Below are 27517 nucleotides of genomic sequence, written 5' to 3' on the forward strand. Positions count from 1 at the left end.
AATTAGATTACATAGAAAATATGTAAAATGTATATGCCATATTTATAACTTTGTATAAGCAATTTTATATGAGCTCTCCGATACTTGCAACCGTGGTATTATATGTAACACGTATCTTTACTTATTTAATTTTTTTCTAACATATCTTGGGTGCTTTGGGATCTGATACGTGGATATTTCAATAAGCACATGCGAATCTATCGATTGTATTCTTTCAAGCATTCATTTGGTTCACTTCTACACTTTCCGCATAGCAAATACTCTGATATATACTTCTGGTGATTAATTATTTTAGTTGTAAATCGCTTAATTACATTCCATGTTTTTAAAAAGGCCAAGTCTGCAATATATATGTAAACGAGTACTAAAAAAGAGATGTGTAATATAAACAAATACAACTTTAATTTAAAATATAATTACTGTCATTAAAATTTCCTTCACACAATTTTATAATGGCAATCAGATTACTTTCAATATTATGCCGATTCTTAATTGATAATGATGATTATTACGTACAACAATTAAACAATAGGATAGAACAAAAGTACATTAATCAAAAAGTCAACCACATGAATAACTTGATGCTATAAAATATGCACGATTCACAGGAATATACATATTCAGGCAATATGCACTCGTTATTACTCACTATGCAACTCTTTCTTTTCCACGGTCACCGTCGTCTTTCCAATGAGAGCTTTAATGCGCATAGTTCACTCGTTAGAAAAGATAACACTTTTTGCATTTTCACGCAGGTACAGAATAGCAGTCTTGACTGCGTTTAGTGATTCTGAGTGTACATCGAAAATAGTTCAACGAGCTAAATAATTACCTGCATATTGCTGCAAGCTGGAGTAAGCGTTGCTCAACGAATCCTGAAGCCCATTCAGCGGCGTCCCCGTTAGGGAGTTGAGTGTAAGAGATGTGACAGGACTAAGACTGCCTCCGGTAGACCCTTGAAGATGAACGCCACAATCATGTTATCTTTTATCAATCAAGTGCGATTTTCGTCGCAATAGAAGCCTAATTAATTCTCAGGCATGCCTCACATGCTGCGACGCCGCGGAAACGGCAGTCGCAATTACTTCGATTTTGTTATTATAATTAGAGACAGAAAGCAATGTACTTATGCGATACAACGAAATAAATCTCTATCAAATAGTGCTAGATACACTATACGAACTAATCCATTTAATTCAAGAAATTCTCTTATGCATCGCGTACGATAGTTTTCAATTGTGATCTAAAGTTAACAAACAAAAGTTTAAGTGACAAATTTATATCTCGCAAAGAAAGTATTAATAAGTCTTAATGTGAAATGTCAATTCTAATTATACTGAGATATAACTAAATTTTGGAGAGAGAATACATTAAATATTATATATAAAAAAATCTGAAATGTGAGTAAATAAAATTGAATGACATAACATATATAAAATATTTCTTGACAAAAATCAATATCTTACCAAATAAAATTTGAATCTATAAGAGAATATCATCCCTCTTTAACAAAAAGATCCACTATGTGCAACAATATGTATTAACAAATTAGGAATAGAGAGTGTAAAATACACTTTCATACGCGACCATTTACACGGTGAAAATTCACATGTCCCGGGTTAATTGCGATAAGCATTTTGCAGAAAGTCTTTTCATGGACATCGCTATCGATTAAATTTCCATTACGGAGAGTCGTGCACCCATTAATTGCGATAAGCATTTGTGCAAAAATCATGTAGGCCCAATACATCTCAAACACACACAATATTTCAATCTGATATGTACATATTGTTAAAACTACGATTTACGAGTTGATGAAGGATAAAAATATACATGGTCCTGAAAGCGCCAACCAGGTTTCGCCAATTAATAATTGTTAATTTAGTGTCCGTGAAAGTTGTCAACAACAGTCAAGCACCAATCAGTTACTAATTGGCTCGCTTTTGTTCATGTTCGTGGATAAAATATATACACAGATTGTCAGAGAACTATAACCATAATCTTTCAGTTTTTCACTTTATTGATTAATGAAAGTCAATTTATAGGAAAAAACATTTCTTAAATACTATAAAATCTTTTTTCATCTGTTTTGATAGTTCAACATATTTCTATATTTCATACTCGAGTCATAAAATTGATCGAAAGGTTTACCGCAGGTTTAGATTTTTTTCAATATATAAACTTAAAATAATTAAAAAATAAAATTGTATTTAGCCACAAGCTTTCTATTGGTAAAAATCCATTCGTAATCGTTGGTCGACCACCATTTTATGCCTATAAATTATAAGTGAATGTGAATGAACATTCTATATATATTTTAAATATTTTGGCTTTTATAATTGGTATAGCGCTATGATACGTATAAAATACATTTATGTTGATTAGATCAGGAGAAACCCGTTTGATTAATTAATTCTGCGGCTAACAATAATTATTAATCTTGCACATTCCGAAGTCTACAAAAGACAAAACTAAAATTTACAAAAGTGACAAAAGAAAAATAATATTGTGGGAAAAAGGATTTAAGAAGAAGATATTTACATATGAAACGTGTTGCATGATAAAGAATGCATATCAGCCAAACAATTCTCCTTTCGTAAACTTGTCTCACCTGTATTTCCTGTTTTTCCCAGAAGAGCAGCTACGCACGAAAAAAATACGCAACGTTAAGATTGTAATGTATACAATTACATAAAAGAAGACAAAAGAAAAATACTAGCTTATAAATTGTAATGCCGTTCATTGCATGACATATTTTGTGCAACAGAAAAATAATGGAACATTTGAATCCATGATTTAAATCCGTTGCATAATAAATCTACATAATAATTATTATGCAATATAATATACAGTTTGATTAATTAAATTTTAATTGTAATTTTTGCGAAAAAGATTATAAATTATGCGATATTACATATCATATTTTTATGTAAATTTGCAATGGTTTTTATATATCATAATCTTTATTTTTCAGCATTTGTGTATGCCAATTTTATCTAATCGAATAAATTTATATAAATTTATTTAAACAAAAAAATATCTCATTATAAAAATTTAAGAAGTTCTCAAGTAAGATATCGAAAATCGATTTCACTTATCAATCATCATGAAATTGATAGATGAAAACAAGTGATCACGTTTTACTGGAAATATTTGAGCGGAATTGATCCTTACTGTTTGAAAAGCCCTTGTATGCCTGATTCTCCAAACGTAATTGGTTATTAATTGCTTAATCGATTGCATTAACATGGCTGCTTTGATAGCTCGCATTCGGAATAATCTCCTAGCGTACGGTGCGTGATCGCAAAAGACGCCGTTGTGTTCGGGTACGGTCGTGGAAATTGAAATGTGGAGAGAAACAGGGGAACGTGAGAGAATTCGGCAGGGGGAACTAGGGGGGTACACGTGCACGCACGCGCACGTTTACGTATACGCGGACTATTAAATAAGCGAAATGGGGAAATCAGACCGTCAACAGGATTAAGGACCCCTTTTGCATGATCGAAATTAATTTAGTAATTGTTAATACTGTACCAGGCAATGCGACACGTACATAGCGACATACCTGCTGTTGAATTCGCCAGGCCGCTTAACGCTGAAACACAGAACACGTTCGCGGTATTAGCAAGCAGGGTCAGTAATATGTGTATACGATATATTCCCGCAAAATGAAGCTTTGACGGGATTTTCTCGGCGGGCGCCGCCGACATTGTGTTTTTAATTGCAACTGGGGGATTGCAAAGTCAACGATACGCTTGTCTCGCAAATGCTTTTACTTGCGTCAAATTAATTAACAACGAGTCAAATGTGCAAGGCTAGCTAGCTGGGAACGTCGGCAAGAAATATTTGTCTTTCCCATTAAAATGCGATTAGAATCGTCTTCTGTGAGAGTATTTTGTTGATACTTAAATATCTTTCAAGATAAAGTTGTGATAGTTTATACAGATACAGTTCATATAGATAATCTTGGATATCGATTACAGTTACGATAAATCACGATAAAATAAACTTTAAGTTTGTAAATGTAATATATGATAAAAATGTTTAAAATTCAATATTCGTATAATTTTAATATGAAATATTAATATAAAATATATTTTTTATATTAATGTAAATTAATATAAAAAATTATATGTAGGCAAAAGTATAACAAAAATGTAACAAAATATTATGGGTAAAAATATAAAATATTTGATTGATAATATTTTGTTAAAATGTTATACAAAATTTATAGTCTCTTTTTTTTAAATTACCAAATATTTTATCACATTTCTGACCTCTTAATTTATACGCTTAATCATTATTCTTGTTTTATACTTCGACTTTTTAGCGGCTCAACTATTTATAAGTATCTGAAAAAAATCCTTGTGTAAACAGCACTTGGATAATACCTTGCATGTAAAAACTACAATAAAGCAACTTGCATACTTGACTTACTTTTCTCTGTTGACTTTATATAAATCATAAAAGGAGCACTATATCGTGGACTCACAAAGGTGTGTTAGTTTGCTTTGTGGATATGAATGAGAGATGGTAGAGGTAATTGCGCAATTAACTACGGAAATATACATCTTACCTGCAGACTTTGTACATTTACACGATTCAACGTGCACACAATACGAGGAAGATACAGGTTACCAGAAGTTTCGACATGGTTCATTTAATACATTACTCTTTGTGACTATTCAATTAATTATCACATTTTATGACTATGCATTCTATTAAGCTTCATTATCGCATTCGCTCAATAAATAAAAGAAATGATTATAATAATCTTGCTTATTTTATTGCAAAACATAATATTTCGAATTGTGAATCAAAAATCTAAATGCTACATGTAATTAATTTTTTTCAAAACATTTCATGAATTCATATTATAAGTTGACAATCAGTCTGAGCTTTTCAGTAAAATATATGCCTATACAATTTTCGTAATTATACAATATGTTTTGCATATTTACTTTAAGTCCGATGATTAAACTTATACTCCCATTAGATAGCCTATGAACATAAATGACATTTTGAGAAATCAGTTAGGAAACTTAAAATATCGTAAAGTTTCATAGTATAAATTACTTCATCAAAATGTGTTGTAAAATATGACAAAATTACTTACAAAAATACTATTATAGTAATAGTTTTGTTAAAACAAGTGTGCAATAAAGTACAATATTGTCTAATTATTTGAGTTGCTGCTAATTCGCGCTAATAATCTAATAAAAGTGATTTCGAGACTTCCTAATTTTAGGAAAATGCAAGACAATTTCTACATTTCTACCAAAGCTGGAATTTAACGCACGCCCATTCATAGGACATTTTTTCTCCCAACTGATTCTCAGCATGCATTATTTATGACAGTGCGATATGTCTTGGAACATCTTGTTCTCTCATCATACCGCGTCGTTTTACAGTTAAACTCTGTTAATACACTTTGTGAGAGAACATGTATGCACACGCCGACACATTATTCCCGTTGCCGTAATCGCGGCGCGATTTTGGAGGTGGTTTTCCATGCATACCTACAAAAGCGTGGGTAATTCACCCGTTCGCTTGAAATTTCAACAACGCATGCGATCATTAAACTCGGAATCTCAAGCGGATTTATTGCTTACCGCGAGTGACGCGAGTGAGATGCACAAGCATTTGTAAATGTTTTGTACAATTAGATTAGATGGGAGAACAGTGGAAAACGGTGGTTGTATTCCTCTAAAGTGTAATTCGAAGAGCAATCGGACAATTCAAATTGTCTTGCTGCTCCGTGTTAATATGTGATGATTCTCTGAACATGCGCCTGGCGAAAATATTCTCTACTCACTGTTTGGCGACACTTGAAGATTGCCGTTTCCACCGGTCATAGCTGCCAGGGTAACAAGATTCTGCATACTCATCGGTGAAACGCCCGCGTTCGCTGCAACACAATACGTCAAGATTGATTGTAGAGAACTTTTACATCGATCCTCGAAATGTATAAACTACGGTGGTTTTGGAACAATATATTTGTGTGACATGTTTGGCAAAAGTAGCTCAAGTTATGTTTAATCTGAAATAATTAATAGAAAAAAATCGTTATAATTAATAATATTAAGATATTAATTACTATTGTTAAGATTGATCAATTTAGAATGTGTCTTAAAAAATATTCATCCAATCCGAATTCCGAAAATAGACAACGTGTATTGTATGTCATTTGATTCGCATAAAATCAACGTAAAACGTAAAATCATTGCATGACGAAAACGTCGTCAAGTGACGTTCCGCAGCAATGAACGGTAAACACATATCTTAGAGAAAAGTTAATGACAGAGTACGTGTATCATCGTATTTCCTGGCATCCTTCCCGATTCCATTAAACGTAGAATTTTATTATTGCAGGGCAAGCTGGCGCAGAACGTTTCGTTATAACTTTCGAAAAGATATGATCCATCGGATGCGATCGTGCATGGAGAGCAGAGAGCGGAGAACGTAAGTGCAAAATAATATAATTTATTCTGACACCAATATGAATGCTTGGACGAGTAATTTTAGTGAGGAAACGAATAAAATCTCGTTCCTCTGGCAATAGCGGATCGATCAAGATTTATAGAATAATGACACACAGCTGACACATCTTTGAGCAAACATGAATCGTCGCGCACGAGATGAATTATTTATTTAGACTAGTCCGTACTAAAATTTCCATTTTAACTTAACTTAATAACTTGCTTGTGAAGAAATTATTTCACAAGTATAAGAAACTAGTGTAAAATGAGGTCAAAACATGATATACCAAAGTTAATCATGTGTATTCGAAGGAAATAAATTTAAGCATCTCGTACACCAGTCACATCTCAACAAAAGAAAAAACTTTTGACACAAATATTTATTTTGTTATCATTTATACTACAGTTATATATCAGGATGCATAAGTTCTTGCCAATTTTGCAATTTTTCTTTATTGAAATAAAACACTCGATACATAAATCAAAGTATTTTCCATCGTTTTTTATGACTTTTTTCTATAATTTTTTCTGGCAACATGCCAATATCATGTCGAAAAAAGGAGTCATCTTTTGAGACGATCCATTCATCGACCCATCTGCAAAAACTTATGCACCAATCTAATAAAATGCAAGTACGAAGCAAACAGATCATAAATATTTTAAGTATATTAAATAAGACTATGAATGATTCAATGAATAATCAAAAATATCCATAAGATGTGAGTTTTCAATCTCGTCTAAAATCGGACACTTGCTAATTTGATTCAACTCACAGTCGCGAACACAAAGAAGTGCAGAAATAAAAATGTATAAAAAACTAAATCGACACTGACCATACTCACCAGCGGTGTTACTCAGGGACGCGAGGGTTGCCAGGCTTTGCAGATTTGCGGGGTTGATCTCCGCCGGGCTGGGTACAGCGGGAGGCGCCGCGTGCGCGGGTGTTGCTGCCCCAAGGCCAAGGTGTTGTTGCAGCAGCAACTGATGTTGCACATTCGACAACGCATTCGCCGCCCCCGCATTTGCAGCTACTGGAGTCGCGGCGCTCGTTGTCGCCTGCAACTGCTGCAGCAGCTGCAATGACGCGGGCGCCAGGGTATGCGCGTCATTCTGAGGACACAAATGTCATTTTCGTCATCCATCGTCAATCATGCTCGAGAACTTCATCTAATCTTATATGCGGTATTTGCTAGAAAGCGGAAATTCTCTTTAATAATTATTGAAAGTTTAGGATCTTTTTCTACAAGAATATTAAGTACTATTAGATTTCTGCTAATCAGGCTTTTCATAAAATTCTCGATCACAAAAAAAAGAAAAATATTGATTGCAAACTCGCCGAAGAATATGCCTGTAGAGTTTTATGCAAACCTCATGAAACGTTCAATGGGAACAAAGGCCTTACATGTTTGACCGCATATTCGGAGGATACGAGTCTTCGAAAAAGTCTCGATTCTTTCTTTTACATATATTTTGCATAACAAAATTGAGGCCGCCGTATAGTAGGTCTCAAAGACTAAATAATGCATACGAGTGTAAGACGATGAAACGACGGAGCCATGAAGAGTATCCTCGTTCACGATGCAAATAGAATCTTTGATACCGGCCAAAGAGCTTTCATTGTAAAATATTAAGTATACGTACAGCCAGATAATGCGGCGTGATGTTGACTCCCGCGATATTCCAGAGATTCGACTGCAGTTGCTGCATCCTCTTCTGGTCCTTCTCCTTTTGCGTGTCGGCGAATTTTACGACTAACGGCGACGAACAGCCCTGAAAATTGAATGACACGTTAGTACTACGTAATCGTAAACGAGACGTGAAACGTAGAAAAAAATTGTTGATATTGATATCACTGTCTTGATCTGAATGACCAATATCTTGGCACGTGAAACACAATCGAGCATTGATACCGCGATAATTGAGAACGATCAACGTTTTTCAGGATACTTGGAAGAAACTTGTTTTCTGTTCAATCAAATTCTTGAAAAAGTTTCTAGTACAGCTTGCCATCTCTCTCATCATTCACAAGCATCTACCATACTTCCGAGCTATCAAGCGTCGTTTCGCGCCTAAGCCGCACATTCCACCCCGCCCGATGTGCTATTGGTTCAAGTCCAAGTTCAACATTGGCGTGAGAACGGATTTACTGGCGATCAGGCATTACATTGGGGGAAACGGATACCCGTTCGACCATGGGACGGTACACGCGAATTGCGAGGTCGATGCACCACACATAATGCGCATGCAATCGTAGACGTGAAATTGGCGTGCCGGTTGCGCCGGTAGCGACGAACGAGCAAGTTCGAAGAACCTACTGCCGGAAATATTCGTGATATTAAAGTGGAATTGCCCTCATGCCCGCATGCCTTGGCACGGCTCGCTTTTACCATTCGAAATAGTACGTTGCATAGGCGTACCATCGCCAGGACGAGTCGAGTCATTCTATAGAAACAACGGCTGTATCTCGTGAGGTGGTTGCTGTTACCATTAAATATCTATATGTATAAAATCTTGTATTGCCGAGCTAAAATGGTGCAATGGCTAATATAACCATAGACTACTATGTAGAGCATAACAAAAGGCAGAAGATCTTGATGCCCATCGGATAGGAGTAATAAAAAACTTATTCTTCTCTTTACAGCTCTTTCTTCTCTTTCTTCTCTTTATGACTACGGAAAAATGATACAATATGAATGATTGTGAATTTATAATACACCATAGCACATGGAAATGTTAAAAATATTTAAACATCTACATGACGAAGTGAATCAAATATAAACATAGCAAAAATCAATATTTTTTAGAGAAAAAGACATTTTAAAAAGTTTTTTTCTATAGATATTTTGCCAGATTTTTCGGGAAATTACAAGTCGATTCAAGATTCACTAATTGTTTATTTTAAAAATATGTGAGATTAGAAGAGGGTGGATCCATGCTCTAATGATCTATATCCCTTAAATCTACACTTCTAATCGATACTAGTAACTCACAACTTTATTTCGCGAATGATACAGAACAAAGAGATCCGGTAACAGTTAACATTTATCTGTCCATACCTATTCTAGCATTCGCGGAAGCTTAGAAAGCTCAAGAGCGTAACAGACAAGAAAGAGAAAGAAAGAGGAAGACGGAAAGTCTCGGCGAGCTTAGAATCGCCAACGTGTCGGTCAGTTCGGCCATCTTTACTTGCTCGGTTTTAGTTACCGCGAGTTAAATTGGTATATCACCGAGGTGAGTAACCGAGATGTGTGCACACGAATGTTTCGTCGGATGACAGTGGCATCGAGCCAATACATCTGACGGCTAACGTTGAATCGTCACGAAAAGAAACGAGCCACGAACACTCAATGATCCACATTGCATCGCTATCTCCTTTAGTCCCTTTACGACACAGTTTTCTGCGTTTATAAATGATCGGACAAATCTTCGAGGCCTTGTTCTTTCTCACGAGACAAATGCGAGAGTGAATTGCGCGTCAAGCTACTCATGATCTCTAGTCAAACTGTGCTATTATCTTCAATCGCAGAGTATGTGAAAAATCTGATGATAAAAGGCTCATGAACGAAATTATCGATCGATATATCTAAAAAAGCAACTGATTGAATAACGTCTACCACATTTTTGTAAATATTCATTTTTGTAAGTTTCAAATTATTTTCGTTGGAAAAGTTTTGCGATTACCAGAATAAAGTCCAAAATGCTACAAACGTTACATACTTTGTCCCCCCTTCCATTCATTCGTTCCCACTACCCTGCTATTTATATAATTATACTTGCCTCCATTGTCTGGGAATGATGCAGAGCTTTGATAGCGTTGATCGCATACTGCTTACTAGCGTAGGTAACGAAGGCACAGGCTTTACTCTTCCCGGTGCTGTCCCTCAGCACCGAGCATTCTTCGATCATCCCGTAAGCGCTGAACATGTTCCTAACGTCGTTCTCCGTAAACTTTTTCGACAGCATGCCGACAAACAGCTTGCGTTCTGTAACAATACAATATAACTTTCCTTAATGGAAATTTCAAGTGGTATCTCATCGATGCACGAAAAGAAGATGTATGCGAGTATCGTAACATTCATACGCATTCCTGATATTTTGATGATAGCATCGCATAGCGATTGTCTTCAAGATAACATGTAAATAATTATTCATCATGTATGATTACACAATTAGTCAGAGACATATCTGACTGGTTAATCGTAAAATCGAGTGGTTTGCATAGCTATATCATAGTCCTATTAGCAAGAATATACGAAACGCTCCGCGTGGAATTACGTGGCGGATAAATTAAACGCATTGCTCAGTTTTATTGCGCGTCTTACAAGCGAGTAAAGACATTTTTATTACCCTTTTTTCTCGGATTCATGCAAATAATACAAACAATGCTATCCTTCAAATTGAATTTCTAATTTTACGATCGCGTCAGTTAAGAAGCATTGAATTAATAAGCATTGAATCCTTCAGATATGAAGTTTATATAGTAAAATCATGCAAATCGCTTGAAATTATTAAATATAAAAAAAGTTCTTTTTTTAGTAGACTTCCTTTAATAAAATAAGACTAATATAATATTTAATGAAGATGATAATGCTGTTGATGATGTTGAAAATAAAATAAATAAACGTAAAATAAAACTAATAAAACTTTTAGTAAAATTGAAGAAATTGCATCATTACTCCTTGGTTCTTTTTTACTCTGGCTAATTATACTTTCCAATTAATTTTCCGTAAAATGTTTTTGGATGATATTCACAATCAATCATCATTAATATGACATGTTTTGTGACAATGAACGAAGCTAATGTTTCGCAATTAAAGCTTAGCGATTGCAATCTAATATTCTTGGCCGCAAGTGATGGTATCAATTAATCGAAGAGACAAGTGTTCTTTTTACGATACGACATAATGTCGCTCTTAAACTTTGACTTACATCGTCTCGAGGCGAGGCCGCGAGTGACATCATGATTTCCCATGTCGCCCACCGCTTAATAAGCGTTTACCGATAATGCGGACGGTGGTCAACGATGGACCATTTGATGATGGTAGCGACCGCTAAAGGAGGCGACCTGGTCAATATTTGTTTAGGACTGGCAGAAAAGCTCCGTCCGGAGGAAAGCCGCTTATGTAAATTCGGCGTCGCGGGAGATAGACTAGACAAAACACTCAGATCTATCTCTTGAGTTGAGTCGATTTATCTCTCTTCGTTTCTTTCATCGCGTCTGTCATGCGTGTTCACTTCTCCGATGAATCTTCTCGGTGTTAACGCTAATTTCCGGAATGCGTAAAAACCGACGAATCAGGAAAAGAAAATTTAATCTTATGTCAAGTTTCATCATGTCTTACACAGATTTTTGTTGTGCAATTCGAATTTACGTGATATCAATTCCTTCTGGTCTTGATATTTGATATTTTTTAAATTGATGAGAAATTATTAAAATTACATACATTATTATAGGATTGTGTACATGCATACATATTTTATTGATTATCAATATTTACTATGTGCTTATCGCTATGACAGTAATGTTCCCTTTTCCAAGAGATCTATTTGTTATTTTCAAACGAGCTTCAACATGCGAGTTACACATTAACAAATCATGCGATAAAGATTAAATTTCTATTTGTATCATTATTTACATTACTATATCGCATAATTTTAGGTCATCTGTATTAGATATTGGACAGTGATTCGCGTCAAATTAATGAATATTTCGAAGCATTAATAATGTAAACTAACGTATTAATATTGAGCTTTGCAAATCAAATGGCCAACAAAAGAACGAACTATATATATAACGATAATACATGAAAATTGCGACTCGCTGTTAAATGTTGTTCAATCCAATTCGTGTGATATCAAAGGAATACGATGCTGCGTTTCAAGCTGTGTGCAGCTACACTAGTGCAAATTGAAATCGAGCATACATAGATTTATAGTGTACATGATGTATCCATAGAAGTTGATATCGAATTCGTATGGTATGATTGCATGTGATCATGTTTCTGAAGATCATCAATACGCTTCATGTGCAAATAATTATGGTCCATGATGCTGGCAAATGATACCATGATTATATTTTGTCATACTCGTTTTACAACAGAAAAGTATGATAAGAGATACTGATAATAAAGTATATGCTGTTTTAAAATATAATTTCAAAATTGTTCCTATTTGCGTTTGGATACTGATGACAATAATAATAATGCGTACTTACAACAAATTTAGCATTAAAACCATAACGTTAGCGTTACATTCAATATTGCGTTATTGTTTATGATTATATGCGACTTCATTCTCCACCATTTCAGTCGATTTTGCACCGGTAACATCGTCATAGTGATACTCATTTCCGAGTAATTGTAAATTCGAAAACGCGGTCCTTTTAAAAGAATTTGTTTGCTATGCTAATTTAACCTATCCAAACGAAAACTCTCCCTGACAATGATGTAACCCTTTGCGTTTGCAATCCTTAACAAGTTTAACGAGTTGTATTCAAAGGGTCGTATATAACCCAAATGTTCAAAAAAAATGGAAAAGAGATAGCAAAAAAATACCGAGGTTTGAGGATTAAGGGAGTTCATCCGGGGGTTGATTTGTGCTGCGAGGAACGGCGGTAAGGACGGAAAGAGCGCCGGATATGTCGAGCCGGGCCACGGCAAACTCATCCGCAGTTAACGATTTAATTAATTTCGCAACCCCTAGCGACCGGATGCCCGCGGTTGCCGCTGACGGATCGGATTTCCCGTGGAAATCGAATGAAAATTTTAAACCCGCGCGCCCTTTCCTTTCGCGAGGAAAATACGGTGTAAAAAGGCAGCCGGCCGGGGGCGGAAGACAAATTCTCCCTCTCCCAAACCCCTCTTTTCCCACGTTCCAGCGAAACTGCGGCCCTCGCGGAATGTTTATTAAATACCGAAGGTGCTTCCCTCTTCCTTGTGAACGGACCGAAATTTTCCGCCTGCCGCGATCGAGAGGGATGGGTATTATCCGCATGCAAAGGCCAACGTATCGAATACTCGGGGATCGATTAGGGGTGGAGTCGCGGTCGGTCAGGAAATAAGGAAGGCGGACACGAGCCGTCTTGTGGCATCGTCGATTTAATTCACACACGAGAGAAATCTGAGAGAAGTGTGCTTGACGGAAAAGCAAAAATCGAATTATTACCCGAATGGATTGAGAGAGGAGGATTTGCATAGCCGATGATTAAAAAGCGATTTAGAACAAATTAATTCGTAAATCGAGCGTTGCGTGGATGATATCTCATGATACGTTTGTCTAAATACCAGTCAATGATATGACTAATAACTTAATTTTCTTTGTTTATTTCATATTAATTATTATACTCAATTTGTGGAGTTGTAACACATGTTGCAATGTTTCTGGGCGATTTGTGTTATCATCACTAATTTTCTATCACCAATTAATTATTAAATTAAACATGGTCGGATTATCTTATCTAGATTCTATTAATCATTCATGTATTATATACTTTATTATACATATATATTATATGTATTATATTGATAATAATAAGCTCTCCCTTTATCAGGCTACAATCAAGACAATATCGAGCTCAATGTAATTATATTTCGATACGCGAGGTTATTATCGCGGAAATAAAATAGCAACGCGCCATACAGGAGCACTAGCCTTCTGTAACTGCATTTGTAATGTAATTCTCGTGCAAACTAGATACGATGTAGCGTCAGATCATGCAGTCGGATATGAGATGCAGATCGCGACTGTCGGAATGTTTGCATCGCACCGAATATTCCGTTAGAATGTCTGCGGCACGTCGTTGCAGGATATATGCATCAAAGTATCACGCGCCCTCAATCGATCGAGCTTTATAAGATCGGGTTGCATACTAAACAAATAACGATACGCCGTAAATATCTCGTGGCGGATGGCAACTATCGGTTCCGTCTGGATCAGTCAATGTCGATAATAATTTTGCACTTTCCTCGTGTTCGTGAGGCAAGGTTTACTCGATGCACAAATACGAGTACTCGATATCCACAAACAAAACATTCGTGGCTAGCGGGTGGCCAGTGCGGTCGTTCCTGCTCGATTCGATCTCCTTTTACGCGGGTCCACTCACAATTCGTGCAATTAAATCGCGAATCCTGCGAACGTCATAAGTTTTTCGTCGAATTCCCAAAGCAGGCATTTCAGATCGATTCTCATGCTACGATACGCGACCAGCAGCCTTTTCCTCATCGTCGTTCCTTGCTCGATTCTGCTTTTTTTTCGCGGCGCGATGCATCCGAGCGCGAGACATCGCGAATGAACCAACGCTCTCTTACAGCCCGAGGAAAAAGACCAGCGCGAGATTAGGATCGTGCATGCAAATGCGAACAGGCGAGGGAGCACCGGAATTTCGCTGGGAGGCGTTTCGATGCGCCTTTCCGAGAAAACGAGTCGTTGCTCGATACGCATCGCCGGAAGCACAGCTCTTTGATTTCCGTCAGAATTCGTTTTCTAAGATCACTGTCTCGTTTGTCAAAGACCCTCCACTGTGTTATCCAAATGAGACTTTAGAATCAAGAAAACATAGTAGGCACCAACGAAAATAAAGCAATCCCTAACTCTTTCCGGATTATTTTCAACTTTGAAACGGAACTATATGTCAAATTAATTTCGTTTGTCTTTAACAGCAAGTTGTAAAAATAAATAAATGTGTTACATATAGAAATTTAATATATGATTAATTCGCGAAAATCGTGTAACGCTTGAATCAAGATTTATCAAGTCTCTCTGCTTTTATAAGATTAAAATTATAATAACTATGTGATTCATATAAAAACATGAATTATGCGTGTCAAAAAGCACTAAAAACACAAAAAAGAAGCACATAATTAGAATATCTTTAATTTTTTCGTTATTCGGTTCAGATTTAAATTCGAAATGTTTCCCTGAAAGTTATCCAAATATTTGCAAAGTATCTCAGGACAATCTTATGGGTGGGGTCTTCTTACGATGCTGTACTTGAAATTATACCGCCGTCTGTATGGCGGAATAGCTTCTCAACCGTGACTTTTAATTAAAAATTTTTTTCTTGGAGCCGCATAATCGTTTTCCATTCTATGAATTATTAATAATTGTCTGCACTGGCCTCTTGCAATCGATGAGTACTAAAGAGAATTAAAATTTTATCACTGTTTTGTGTTCACGGGTGCATTTGTACATACTTCTCTCTTAGTACACCAGTTTTTAGGCCACGTACTTCTTTTAAGGAACGAGAATTGGCTGTGTTAATTAAATTGTCACGTTCGCACATATGCGGCGTGCAGTGCGCTCGGTTCATGGGATTTGTAAAATTAGTCCTTTACCAAATGACATTCATGAAGTTTTATATATAAAATTTGTAAATCTGGAGATACGAATGACGCCTCATATACACATATGAGGACGAAATTTATCAATGTTACGTTTATACCCGTAGACTGAAGACCCGTAAGCGGAGTACATTAATTGGGCATTTGTATGGGATCCGGTGTCCCGTTGCTTCCGGTTAGTTGCTATCGTCGAAGCTATGTCCATTATGCTATCCTTGTTTCCTATACATCCGTGTACCGCTGGAGACTTCCTGTTTTTGATGTATGACTCATTCCGTTTAACGCTTCTTCATAATTACGTCTTTTTATTTAAATTATCGATTTTTTCTTCCTATATGAAAAATTTATTTTCTTGTATTTGATATATTTGAAAAAGATTTTTTTAAATATAATCTAATGATCTGTGAAAGTTTAAAATAATACAAAATGATGACAGAAATATTAGATTTCTCTTTTTATTTAATCTTAAATTATTATATTGTCTAAAATGCTTTAGATTTATTGAAACCATTATTATCAAGTTAATTTTCATTATTGTAAATCTTGCTTTCTTCAAATTACGTAGTGTTTTATAATGTGACTAGCATTTTACTTCTACTTTCAAACATACTTCTTCTCGTAAAATCGTCAACGCACGCATATTTACTCGTTCCTTTTTATCTGAGAAACCCCGAAACGTTCTTTGCATACGAAATTGATTACTTTCAAGAGCCTTGAGACGCCACGACAACAAAGACGACTTTTCAAATACTTTCTTAAAGTAATTTTCTACATTGACATCGTTTACCATGACTTTTACGAAATAGTAGCTATAATATACACGCAGGTCTTGTATAATACTTTTTAACATAATAGATAGATATTAGCATTGGAATTAAAAAAATCCAAGTAAAAATGTGGTTGGACTTTCAATAATTTAAATTGAATAGTTGGACTTAATAAATGGATGGACTTAAATAATTTAAATATAATTCTAGTACATTAAAATAAGAATATGCAAAGTTCTCTTAAAAGCAATAAATATACATGTATCACGCTATTTGCAAATTAAATCCATGACAGAATTATAGAATTTCTCGCTTTTGGAGCAAATGCGAAATATAAAGTGCTATGAATGTATAATAAATTCCTCATTATAAGCTTAATTCACTTCCTATGAATGTGATTTCTAATCTTGCGAATTTAATTTTGCAGTTATAGGTGTTGTTTACTCGTAAGTTTTGCGTTGCTGCGTTTTATTGTTACTGAAACTGCATCTGCACAACAGACGTGATCGGATCTTTTTTTCCTCATTTACTCGCTTGCGATGGACTGGCATTGAATAGGAGGACTAATCGCACAAACTTCTAAAGAAACTGATAGTACAACCTCGATATTCTAGCACAGATTTGCATAATGATTAATATTTACATTGTTGCTTGATCTGTATGCAAAACATCAACATCGAGTATTTGTGGATAAGAAAACTTCATTATACATTGAAAGCCTTAGAACAAGGAAACGTATCTGACACTTATATCAAAGAGATAGATTATTCTAGATTATTATTCATTCCTACAAACTCTTTCCAGCGTAGGATTCAAGCTCACAAATGACACGCAAATTAATCCAAGTACTTCACACGTACATGCAGCTGTTGCAAATCTATTAAACTTCTCAGAGTTACATAAATCAAGCGCGAGATATTGTTTACTTAACAACTACTCTTTTATTGCAAAAACAAGAGACATATTATCATACTCAAAGAAAATACATCAAGAGGGACGAGAGAAGAATGGAATCACGAACAATGAAACCTGCAATCATCATAAAACACTTCACTTGCTTTATGATACGAAGAAAGCGTTTACCAGGCCTTTATTATATATTTATATATATAATTATTACATATAGATTGTTTCAAAGATTTATGTTCTAATACTTTGATAAAAACGATGCAATGATTTTTTTTTAACAATCAAAACAATTTCCCCTGCCGTTACCATACGTCTAAAGCCCCCCAGGCATACAACAGCGTTAATCTTTGACTACGTGTGCTTATCATATGCATGTTGCCGTGCAAAACCCGTGCATGAATATGTAAAACGCGGGTCAGCGGGCGCATTTCTCGGAGCGAACCACCATGGGCGACCATAACTGGTACGTCTAACTCCAAGGTGTTCTCCGACCTTCGAAATCTTCGCTGTCCGTTTCGCTCACGCCCACGAAATTACGAACGAGAGCTCGTAATTGCCGGGCAATCATCGGTAGTCCCGATAATCGCGTAATTACTCGACACGCTTAGCCGTAATTGTTCTCTGCTTGCTGCAATAGGCGCATCGACGCGTTGCCGAGTGCACGCAAGGTGCGGCTACATCAAGAAACCGTGTCGAAAGCTTTTTCTATATTGCTCCTTATCTCTTCCATCTTGGAAAAATAATCGTCTTCAAATACGAACCAACACAAAATCTCTTTACATCTATCTAGACTATCTCTGCAATTCTAATCACGTTTACCGACCATTACCTTCCAAGTTGGAATAAGAGTTTATTCAAACTCAACATAATCACGTTAATAATCAGCAAAATATTTACTTAAAGTATTATTTTTAACATTCTGTTATGAATTATTATTAATGAACAGGTGTCCGAGACGTGACCTGTCGAGAGAAAAAAGACATAAAACTAAAGTCCGAGCGTTATGTAACCTTCTGCGTTCACTGCGACTTTGTTATTACACATATATTATTTATATGTGAGATATGATTGCAACGCGACAATCGCATCTGTTTTTACATGTTTTTCTCTACACATTTTAATGTGCATTTAAGATTGCGTATATGATTGCATGTAAGATATATACGTGTGCAGATATACATAGATGAGATAACTAACTTGTATTTCTTCTTGCAAAGTCCAGGGTGAATTTGTTAAGTTGTGACACGTTGCAAAAATCTAGACACGTTTATGGATTACATAATGCACTTTTAGTCCGCAAGAAGATTACAGACTGTCGCGCGAGGAACATCACATTAATAAGCCTTGTAAGTTGATTTCGCAACAATGCCAGATGGACGAATGTTTCCCATGGTGGCGATTAATTAACCGTAGAAGTACTATGGCGCTGATGCACTGCTGTAACGTAAGTTCTTACATAAAGTCCGAGTAACACGTCGCTGCGACATAGATACGTATGAATTCGCAGCGCGCTTCTACTCGAAGCGGAGGCTAATATTCCTCGCGGGCAAGGCGAACACACGCGGCGCAAATGAGCGTGTTGAAAATAAGTCGCGTAAAGTTACTTTCGCAACGGTGACGACGGACAACGAGGTGCGCGCCTATATTGCAGTCAGAAGATAACATGACGTTAAATGCATACTAGCGCATTTATATAAGCCAGTTTCGTACAAAATAATTATTATGAATAAAAAATATATATACTTATACAATTATTACGTTTTGCGTCGCCGTAATCTTTACTTTATTGATTTTATACGAAAACCTATCATTTGTAAATCAGCTTCCTTGGAGAACGCGTTCACGATCAACCATTTTACTACCTTGTTCCCGGGAAAGTCAACATTGTCTCATTACTGCGGAATTGATTTTTAAAGAACTGGACCAGTGCCAAAGCTCTGATTTGCTAAATCTACACGGTCGACTAGCTCATACTCCATCATTGCAGAATCATTCATCTTCCTCGTCGCATTTCCTCGGGCGCGCTTAAAAACTGGGGACTTCGGCGATGCATCCAGGGTACATCCGAGTCTAGAGCCGTGTCACTGTCGTCGTGCACAGATGTGCACAGCTTGTCAAACCGGTAAGTGGGTTACCGCAGGTAGCCATTTCACGCTGCACTCGGGAAACTACATATTTATCCGCACAACAGTGCACAACGGCACGCGGCTAACCCACCATACGGTACCATCTTGCAGGGCACACGCTGGTAATGAGCGGAGAAGCCTAGCCAGCGAGTAATCGCAATCCCGTCTTGCGCAACCGGATGGCCGCCGGTTTCTGCGAAACCGTTCGCCGCGATGTAACGTCGGCGGACGAGGGAAAAGCTCAAGCCGGCTCCTCGACTCGATTCGGTACAAACGGCATCGTCGGGGTTCACTCGAGTGAAATCTCCGGTCCCCAGGTCGAGAGGAGAAACGTTCTCTTTCTTCGCGATACGATCTCGAGCTCTCCCTTCGCGTAGGCAGCTTCTTTGCACGAGCACCGAGACTCGTGCCGTTACTATCCACTTTACCCGGCTTGGTACCCTTTTCTCATCGACCGAAATTACCTTCGATACTTTCTCTCTCTCTCTCTTTGTTTACCTAGTACCGCGATTACGTGATTGGTGCATACGAATTCGTGTACGACTAGATTTGAAAAATGTACAAGGTTTTGTAATTGTCTTACGGAGGTCTTTGATGAATAATTGTTATATGTACTTCTTCAGACGTTCCTATCGAAGAAGTAATTTTTGTGATCCTTTTATCACTTAATGTTAGTTATGATTCAGCTATTTACAGGCCTGCCAGATTGCAGTAGATTCGATTAAATTTAATCGAAAACGATTTTTGATACTTGTAATTATGAAGGTTGCTGTTTTCCTGGACATGTTTGTGTATACCTCTGATTGTGAGATCAATGTAATATTTGCAGACTAAATAAAGTTACAGTTATGAGCTTGCTAATTTATGAAATGCGAGTATTTTAAATATTTCTGGCAGATTGCAAGAATACGCGTCACAAAGTCCTTTGCGTATGATAATACGATATTTTTAATATCGAGATTGGTGTGGTTACCAATTTTATATTCGCGACGACTAAAATTACTTTGGAATATCGTTTACATGCTGTGATCATACTTCGCTTCGCTCGTTGCGATCATTAAAAGCCAGCTTGCCTTTGAAGGATACGATTTCGTCGTGACTTCAAATATATCTGCCAGTACAATGCGCAGACATGGAGAAATGCCGCGAATTTCTTGAATATATTTCTTTGCGCTTTGAATTGTCTGACTTTTATACATTTTCGACATACATTTGCTGCTCCGCCAAAAGGAAGAGATTTTCATAACGAAGAAAACTTCAAATATTCACATTTTCACATATATTTTTATGTATAGGTATTTCTATGCAGCAGTAAACATAAAAAAATATTCTAATATTATAATAATCATCGAAAATACTACAGAAGTTTGGAAAATGTGATTGTAATAAAACATACTAATAATTTAAAATAGTTTAAAAAACAAAGTTCAATATGACATTTTGGGATTAACGGACAATAATGATTTTACGTGAGACTTACAGAAGATTAAAGACGTTTATGTAAAACGCAATACACCCGGAAGTTTTGGACGTCGGAAAATCTCCAGGCGCGATATTCTAGTAATTGTTCCGTGGATTACCGTCGCTGTCGAGATCACGTTTACGCTTGCACATGGTATTACGCAAGTGGCCGCGAGGCGTTGTTTTGCGCAGGTTGAAAACAGCATTACGAACGAATGTATTCAAGGATACTGTGCAGTCTCGTGCGCTTCGCACGCGGCGTAGCCGCAAATGAAGCTCGCCACGAATTCTGGCATCGTCCGGCGAAAAAGATGATGACGCGGGTGCGTTACACCAGCTCGGGCAGACAGAACGGAATGATTGCCTTCCGCGAAACAACGATTCATGATTACCACGCTCGGCTATTTTCGGAACGCATAATGCCCGCAACGCGTACACTAACTGGACTGCGTTCCAGAACACCGCTCTCCATAGCGGCATCCTTCTCGGCAGCTGTTTGAGAAATCGCCTGTGTCGATTTTGGAGCGATATCGCTGCCGTAACGTGCACAAGAATTCAATGATCCATTACAATCGAATGTGTCACCTGCGATACGTTCAGAACGAATGACGAGTGAGGATTCCGAAGAAAAATGCTGAAGCGACATTTCTTTAAAAAGTCGTATAAAGTAATAAATAGAAGAAGAAAAAATCTTTAGATTGGATTCCTAAGGAAAAATGCATATGAATACGCGGTCTCTGGTCGAGTCGATCTCATTCTACAACGCAGCTCTGCTAATGACGTAGACCGAGAGGGAAAATTAATTAACTTCAGATTAGCGTTAATTCACGTCGATCCGAGAGTCGGTCCTTAGAGTGATGCTGCCTCTCGAGCGCGGAGGATGAACGGCGATAATATACCGCGCATCCCGGAATTTCACACCGTCTTGAACAACGAGGACGTAGGGAAAATCAATGTATACTGGCGTTCGTTTCAAGGTTGGCGTCATCGTGCCAGCCGAGATTGCAGTTCTTTCCATCAGCGGATGTTACGCCAGCAGAAGGATTGCCTGGATAACGAAGGCGACGTGCAAACGCGCGTGCGAGCACGCGATGCTGACACCCCCGAGAATTCTTTTCACGGCGCGATGATGTGGAGCGTAATTAACGCCCTGACGTTAATGCGGCCTTCAGCCTGATTTTCAATCGCATGCCACCCGTGATTTGGTCGGACGATGGTAAACTCGAGCTGGCTCGCAATCGGGCCAGCGATTGCACTCGCCTGCAATTTGCTACCGTTTGCTACGTTACGAGTGAGCGCGGTTGTGCACGCGCGTTTACGCGACCGTGATCGTGAAATGTCGGCGGCCCGAGTCGAAATGCCAGGCATTCGTTATTGGGTCGATCGAACGAACATCCACGCGAGCCTCCCGTGTAATTTCTAGTTATTAGTAATTATGCGTTTATGGGGCACAATAATAAAAAAAGAGACAAACCCCGAGGATCATTCAAAAAATCGCAGATATGTATACAGCATTTCTTTCAGATCGTAAAAAAAACATGTTTATCTACAAATTTGTCTTATATTTTGCGTTTTATGAGCATTAATATTTATGTAAAGGAAAAAATAGATATACAGGTTCTAGAGAAGAGAATAATTTCTAGAGATACAATGTCTGCACCACTCTTTCAATAAACTTAAAAGAACTTATGATATAAAATTAATGATGAACATACGTATAATTATGGCGCATCAAGTTTCTCAGGAAAGATGTGGACATGAGGAATTTATGAAAGAGAATGTCTTCTTAGAAGCGTTCGGACGTAGGTGTTAACTACGCTGGCGGCCCAAAATACAGCGACTACTTCATTTGCATACTGAATTTATAATGATTGCCCTCGTCAAGTGCATCATAATGTGAACGTTTAGACGACCGTTGCGTAATTTGCACTCGCATATATCAGGAAGGCCACAACTAAAGATCGGCCGTCACCGTCAACTTAAACGCAACATCTCATTAATTGTTATCGCTACTAGACGAGTCCTATATTTTTGTATTTAGTACGCTTTTATCAACGATGAATTACCATTTAAGAATAACAGTATATCGTATACCGTTGTCGGAGCAGATCAAGATAGATACCTTTTCGAATATGCGATCAGATATTTTGGCGTGTTTACTTCACTAATTATAATACGAAAATAACAGTGATGCGATTTTTACGATAGATATAATAGATTATTAGATGTGATTGTTAGATGAGAATTTTTAGATGTAAGATAAACTGACATACGCGTGACTCATTAATTATCGTGCTCGTAATGAGCTTTTACTTTTAATTCGGAAATTATAACTTTCGATATTATGTCGAGATTGATTTTTACTACATTTCAAAGAAACGCGAAGCCAAAATCTATATCGTTAATATAAAAATAAGAATAATCTACATTAAAATCAATTTTTGAATGCATCTTATTTTATATGTATATAAATATATTTTATATTTACATTTTATAATTATAATATAAATCTATAGAACGTAACAAAATCTACTCAATAATAACAAAAAATTTTGACGAGTAACTTAATAAAGAGCACGGTATCTTCGTTCTGATCGCAAAACGTATCGATAATGATGAAGGATGACTTAGAATCATTTCAATAAATTGATGCATCATTATAGTAGTCCTCAGCTAAAATGGTTTTGTCATGGCCTTCATTTTCTATCAACGCGCTCATAACCGTTCTCTTTCTCTCTCGCGCAAATGTAATAACGGTCTCCATTGATAAATTTTCGTGGGCTCACCGGCTGCAATGATCGACCACGTGAAACAAGCATTACATACAAGAGTACTGCAAGCAACTGTTCCTTTATTTTTCTTTCCTCTTCTTCGTTACAGCTGTTGCTCTCTTTTATCGCGATTTTCTCTTGCGTGTGCGTCATTGACCGCCGTTGGAATAAACTCATGGCAACCATAAAGCGTGATCGGAGAGATGCACACCGTACATTTAGCATTAAATGTGCTTATCTAACGTTTGTTCTATATATAAATAGAAGGCTTTCATATTGTACAAATAAGTAATAAAACAGATTATCGCATCATTTAGCATTCCATTATTAAACAGAATGAATAAAGATACAATATTTCACAAACAAATCTGCTTCCTACTAAAAACAAATTATTACGCAAATCTTTGGCAAATGTATGATCTTTGTCCATAGAAATATCTTTTGTCAAACCTGTTATTATTGAATAATGAATTGCCTTAAAAAGAATGTTCTGCTTGATAAAAATGACTAAAGACGAAAATTGCTTGCACTTTTGCAACGTGAATTATAGTCGGTAAACGGTATTCGCCACACATAAGCCGATAACGAACGAGTAAATAGCGTTAAATGTAAAAAAGGCTTAAAGGACACCGACGTAGATAACGCGAAATGAGTTGTTATGCAGTCGAAGTGACCGCCGAATAGCATTTTCTAAAGTATTGAGAGTTAAAGTATTTGCAGTGGCGTGGGATAGCAGGAAAACATGGTGCGCTCTATTTTTTAGCAATTTAGTCGAGTTCGTCGGGCAGGAACGCTCATCGAGCGTAACGAATTACGTGATTTTTCAGGGACGACACGACTGCCGAGATACGAGTGAAAGCGGAACACGTATGCATGCGAGTTAACGTGCAAAGAAGTATCACAAGTGAAATCCCTCTCTGCATCGAACGATCGGGATTATTGCTTGAATGTCCGCATGACGATCTGGAGCACTTGATATATATAATTTATATCTTCTCCATATTTTATATTTATCTAATATTTTATTATGTATTATGTATTATGTAAGTACAAGCGATGCTCGTAATTGATCGTAACTGATCGTAAATTAAAGATCTATTTGTTTGAAGTTATTCTTAGAAGTTATTAATCTAAATAAAAAATTACTAATAATCCTGCATCTATTAAAGGATCATTAAACACGTTAGCATCGTCGTTTTGGGATACACTATGGAGAGATTCACAATATTATATAGTTCTTCCCTGCAGAATAGCGCAGCTCCCAAATAGCTTTTCGACGCAAATCCGATATATTACGATCGGATTTCTTCAGAACTATAAAATATACGAGAAGCTATATCGAAATAAAAGTTTTACTGGACTCAGATCCTCGCAGAGAGATCCTCACAGCCATATGTTGGAGGTCATATATTGAGTTGTATGAGGAATTGATTGAAATGGTAAGGATAAACGCGAAAAATTCGAAGCGAAACTATGTAATGGTCGACATCCAAGATATATGACATAGTCAATCTGTCACAGGCTTTCCGCGGAAGCTTGATGGATTTTATCGTTGTCATTCGCACGATATTACATTATTGATCCCCTAAAAATTATGAAGCAAAACGCAGAACACTCTGGTCGAATTTATGCAAGAGATTGTCGCGCAAGCTAAACGATACGAATATATTCGTGTCGGGAGAGCGAACTCACACTTCTCGATGAGCTGGGACTATATAGGTCGCATGCAAATCGCCTTCCTGTCCTTCCTGTCATTGCAAATTCATTTCCCGACGAAACGCTACTAGCAAAGTCGTCCGTCGTCATCGCTGCGATATCAGCATTGACCTCGCTCTTTGATCGGTTCGCATTACTTTCCTTGTCACCAATTTCCGATTCGTGGATCATTCTGTCACTTAATCCTCGAGTTGTACAGGTCTTGAAATAAGAGACGCAAACCCGGTATATATTGTCCGGTTTAATGATTCAAACAATATTTTTGAGAGAGAATCTTTGTGGTTTACGGCTTACGCAACCGCCTTACGCGTATGTGGAAAGTGCATGTTTGTGTTTAAATATATATAACAAAATTTTCCAATATAATAATTATATTATCGAACAGAGCACATACACCTCATTCAACATTTTCACTCAATATTTGTTGAAAATACTGAAAAATTATATTCGCGTATAATTTTCAACATTAATTTTATTTTATCTTTGCAATTCTCAATGATCCTCCCTTCGAATATAGATTACCCATGAAGAGACGATTAAAGAGATGGAAAGTAGTACGCCAAACCGTGACGGCGAAGGGCATCGTACCTTGCGGTTACGTTTAAATGCTGGGTAAGAAACTCGTTTCGCTGCTCGGTCCACTGACACACTGACGTGGCGTCGTCTTGCATCGCACGATGCCTTAACTTTCCTGAGTTTGTAAAGTTGCGCTTTTGAGAGAAACGCTCGAGGGCTCCGTATTTCGCGGAATAGAAAACGACATCCCGCCGCCGCAGGGAGAAGACGATGCAAAACGAAACGATGTCTCGCTCTACCGCACATGGGAAAATTAATTTTTTAACATCTCTAAAGAAGTACGCGGCCGCATATTATGCTTTTGAAAAATATTACGACCGACGTGATGCAACTTCCTCCAAATATGAATTTCACGGAGTGACGTATATAGTACAATGTACATATATTATATACATACTCGAATATGATAAATTTCGAACGTTATTAGTACGTGTTATATATATTATATATATGTAAAAATATATTAAATAATATATGTATAAATATAATAATATACAAATTCCATATATGTATACACCATAATACATGCAACTGACTGAACATTTTTCAACAAAGATAAAAGAAAAAGGAAGAACTTTTTATAGAATTACTGTCGTTAAAAGAACTACGAAAATGGAAGAATTACATTCAATTCAGTCTGGTATGCACGAACTGCAATAATATCTTTGAACTCCGTAACTTGGCTGACTTGGTCTTGCACAATAAATAAATAGCTAAAAGATCAGATTTGGCATCATAATAACCAATGCATAATAGCTATAAAAGGTCAGTCGCGGTTCAGACACCGAAGCGTTCAACTACAAATGATGGTATTTTCATCGCATCACATCGGGCCCTTCCAACGTCTTGATCAACTGATCTCTGACTTCTACGATTGCCTTGAACGATACGTGGCGATCGTGTTAAGTAGGTCTGCAATCTGTAAACGGAGTCAGGCCGGAAGAAATATCGCGCCATCGCCGCCGCTTGCTAATGCAGCCAAGTACATTAGAAATGTGCAGTTTGTCAAGCATCGACGTGTAACCGTGGCGAGTCGTCTCGCTTGCGCAACCCATTAACACACACCAGCATACGTACGTCACCTGACTATACTTAACTCCTCGTGCTGACCGCCTCGCAGATGCGATCGCAAGAAAAGAGTCATGAGCGAGTCATCGCACGTCATAAAAATGGCGCGCTCACAATAGCGCAATTCACTGTTTCTTGGATATGTGCGCTCATACGTCTGCCGCGATTACAAGGTCGCGCGATTTCTAAAAGAATCTTAATCGACATGAACAAGCTCGTTCAAGAAAGCAATTTTGATTGGATAACTTAGAAAATTATTTTTAGTACATCAATTATTAATCGTTGTGTAATAATTAAGATGGATAT

The 27517-nt window shown here is 37.0% G+C and overlaps 1 protein-coding gene across 19 annotated transcripts in view; it reads right to left on the bottom strand.

Moving 5' to 3' along the window:
* Positions 1 to 27517, bottom strand: part of LOC105287975 (CUGBP Elav-like family member 2) — a 457839-nt gene that overhangs the window by 14733 nt on the left and 415589 nt on the right. For 12 of the 19 annotated variants that reach the window (XM_026975347.1, XM_026975346.1, XM_026975355.1 and 9 more), the window contains 8 exons: positions 10257 to 10462; positions 8121 to 8249; positions 7313 to 7589; positions 5816 to 5908; positions 3554 to 3595; positions 2612 to 2641; positions 833 to 955; positions 650 to 697 (listed from right to left, as the gene is read on the bottom strand). In XM_026975347.1, the coding sequence (XP_026831148.1) occupies positions 650 to 697; positions 833 to 955; positions 2612 to 2641; positions 3554 to 3595; positions 5816 to 5908; positions 7313 to 7589; positions 8121 to 8249; positions 10257 to 10462 (948 nt within the window). The remainder of the gene's footprint in view (positions 1 to 649; positions 698 to 832; positions 956 to 2611; positions 2642 to 3553; positions 3596 to 5815; positions 5909 to 7312; positions 7590 to 8120; positions 8250 to 10256; positions 10463 to 27517) is intronic. The other 7 variants (XM_026975350.1, XM_026975351.1, XM_026975358.1 and 4 more) reach the window with 7 other exon arrangements.

Source organism: Ooceraea biroi, chromosome 2, assembly GCF_003672135.1.
Source record: "Ooceraea biroi isolate clonal line C1 chromosome 2, Obir_v5.4, whole genome shotgun sequence".
In the NCBI taxonomy this organism is placed as follows: domain Eukaryota; kingdom Metazoa; phylum Arthropoda; class Insecta; order Hymenoptera; family Formicidae; genus Ooceraea; species Ooceraea biroi.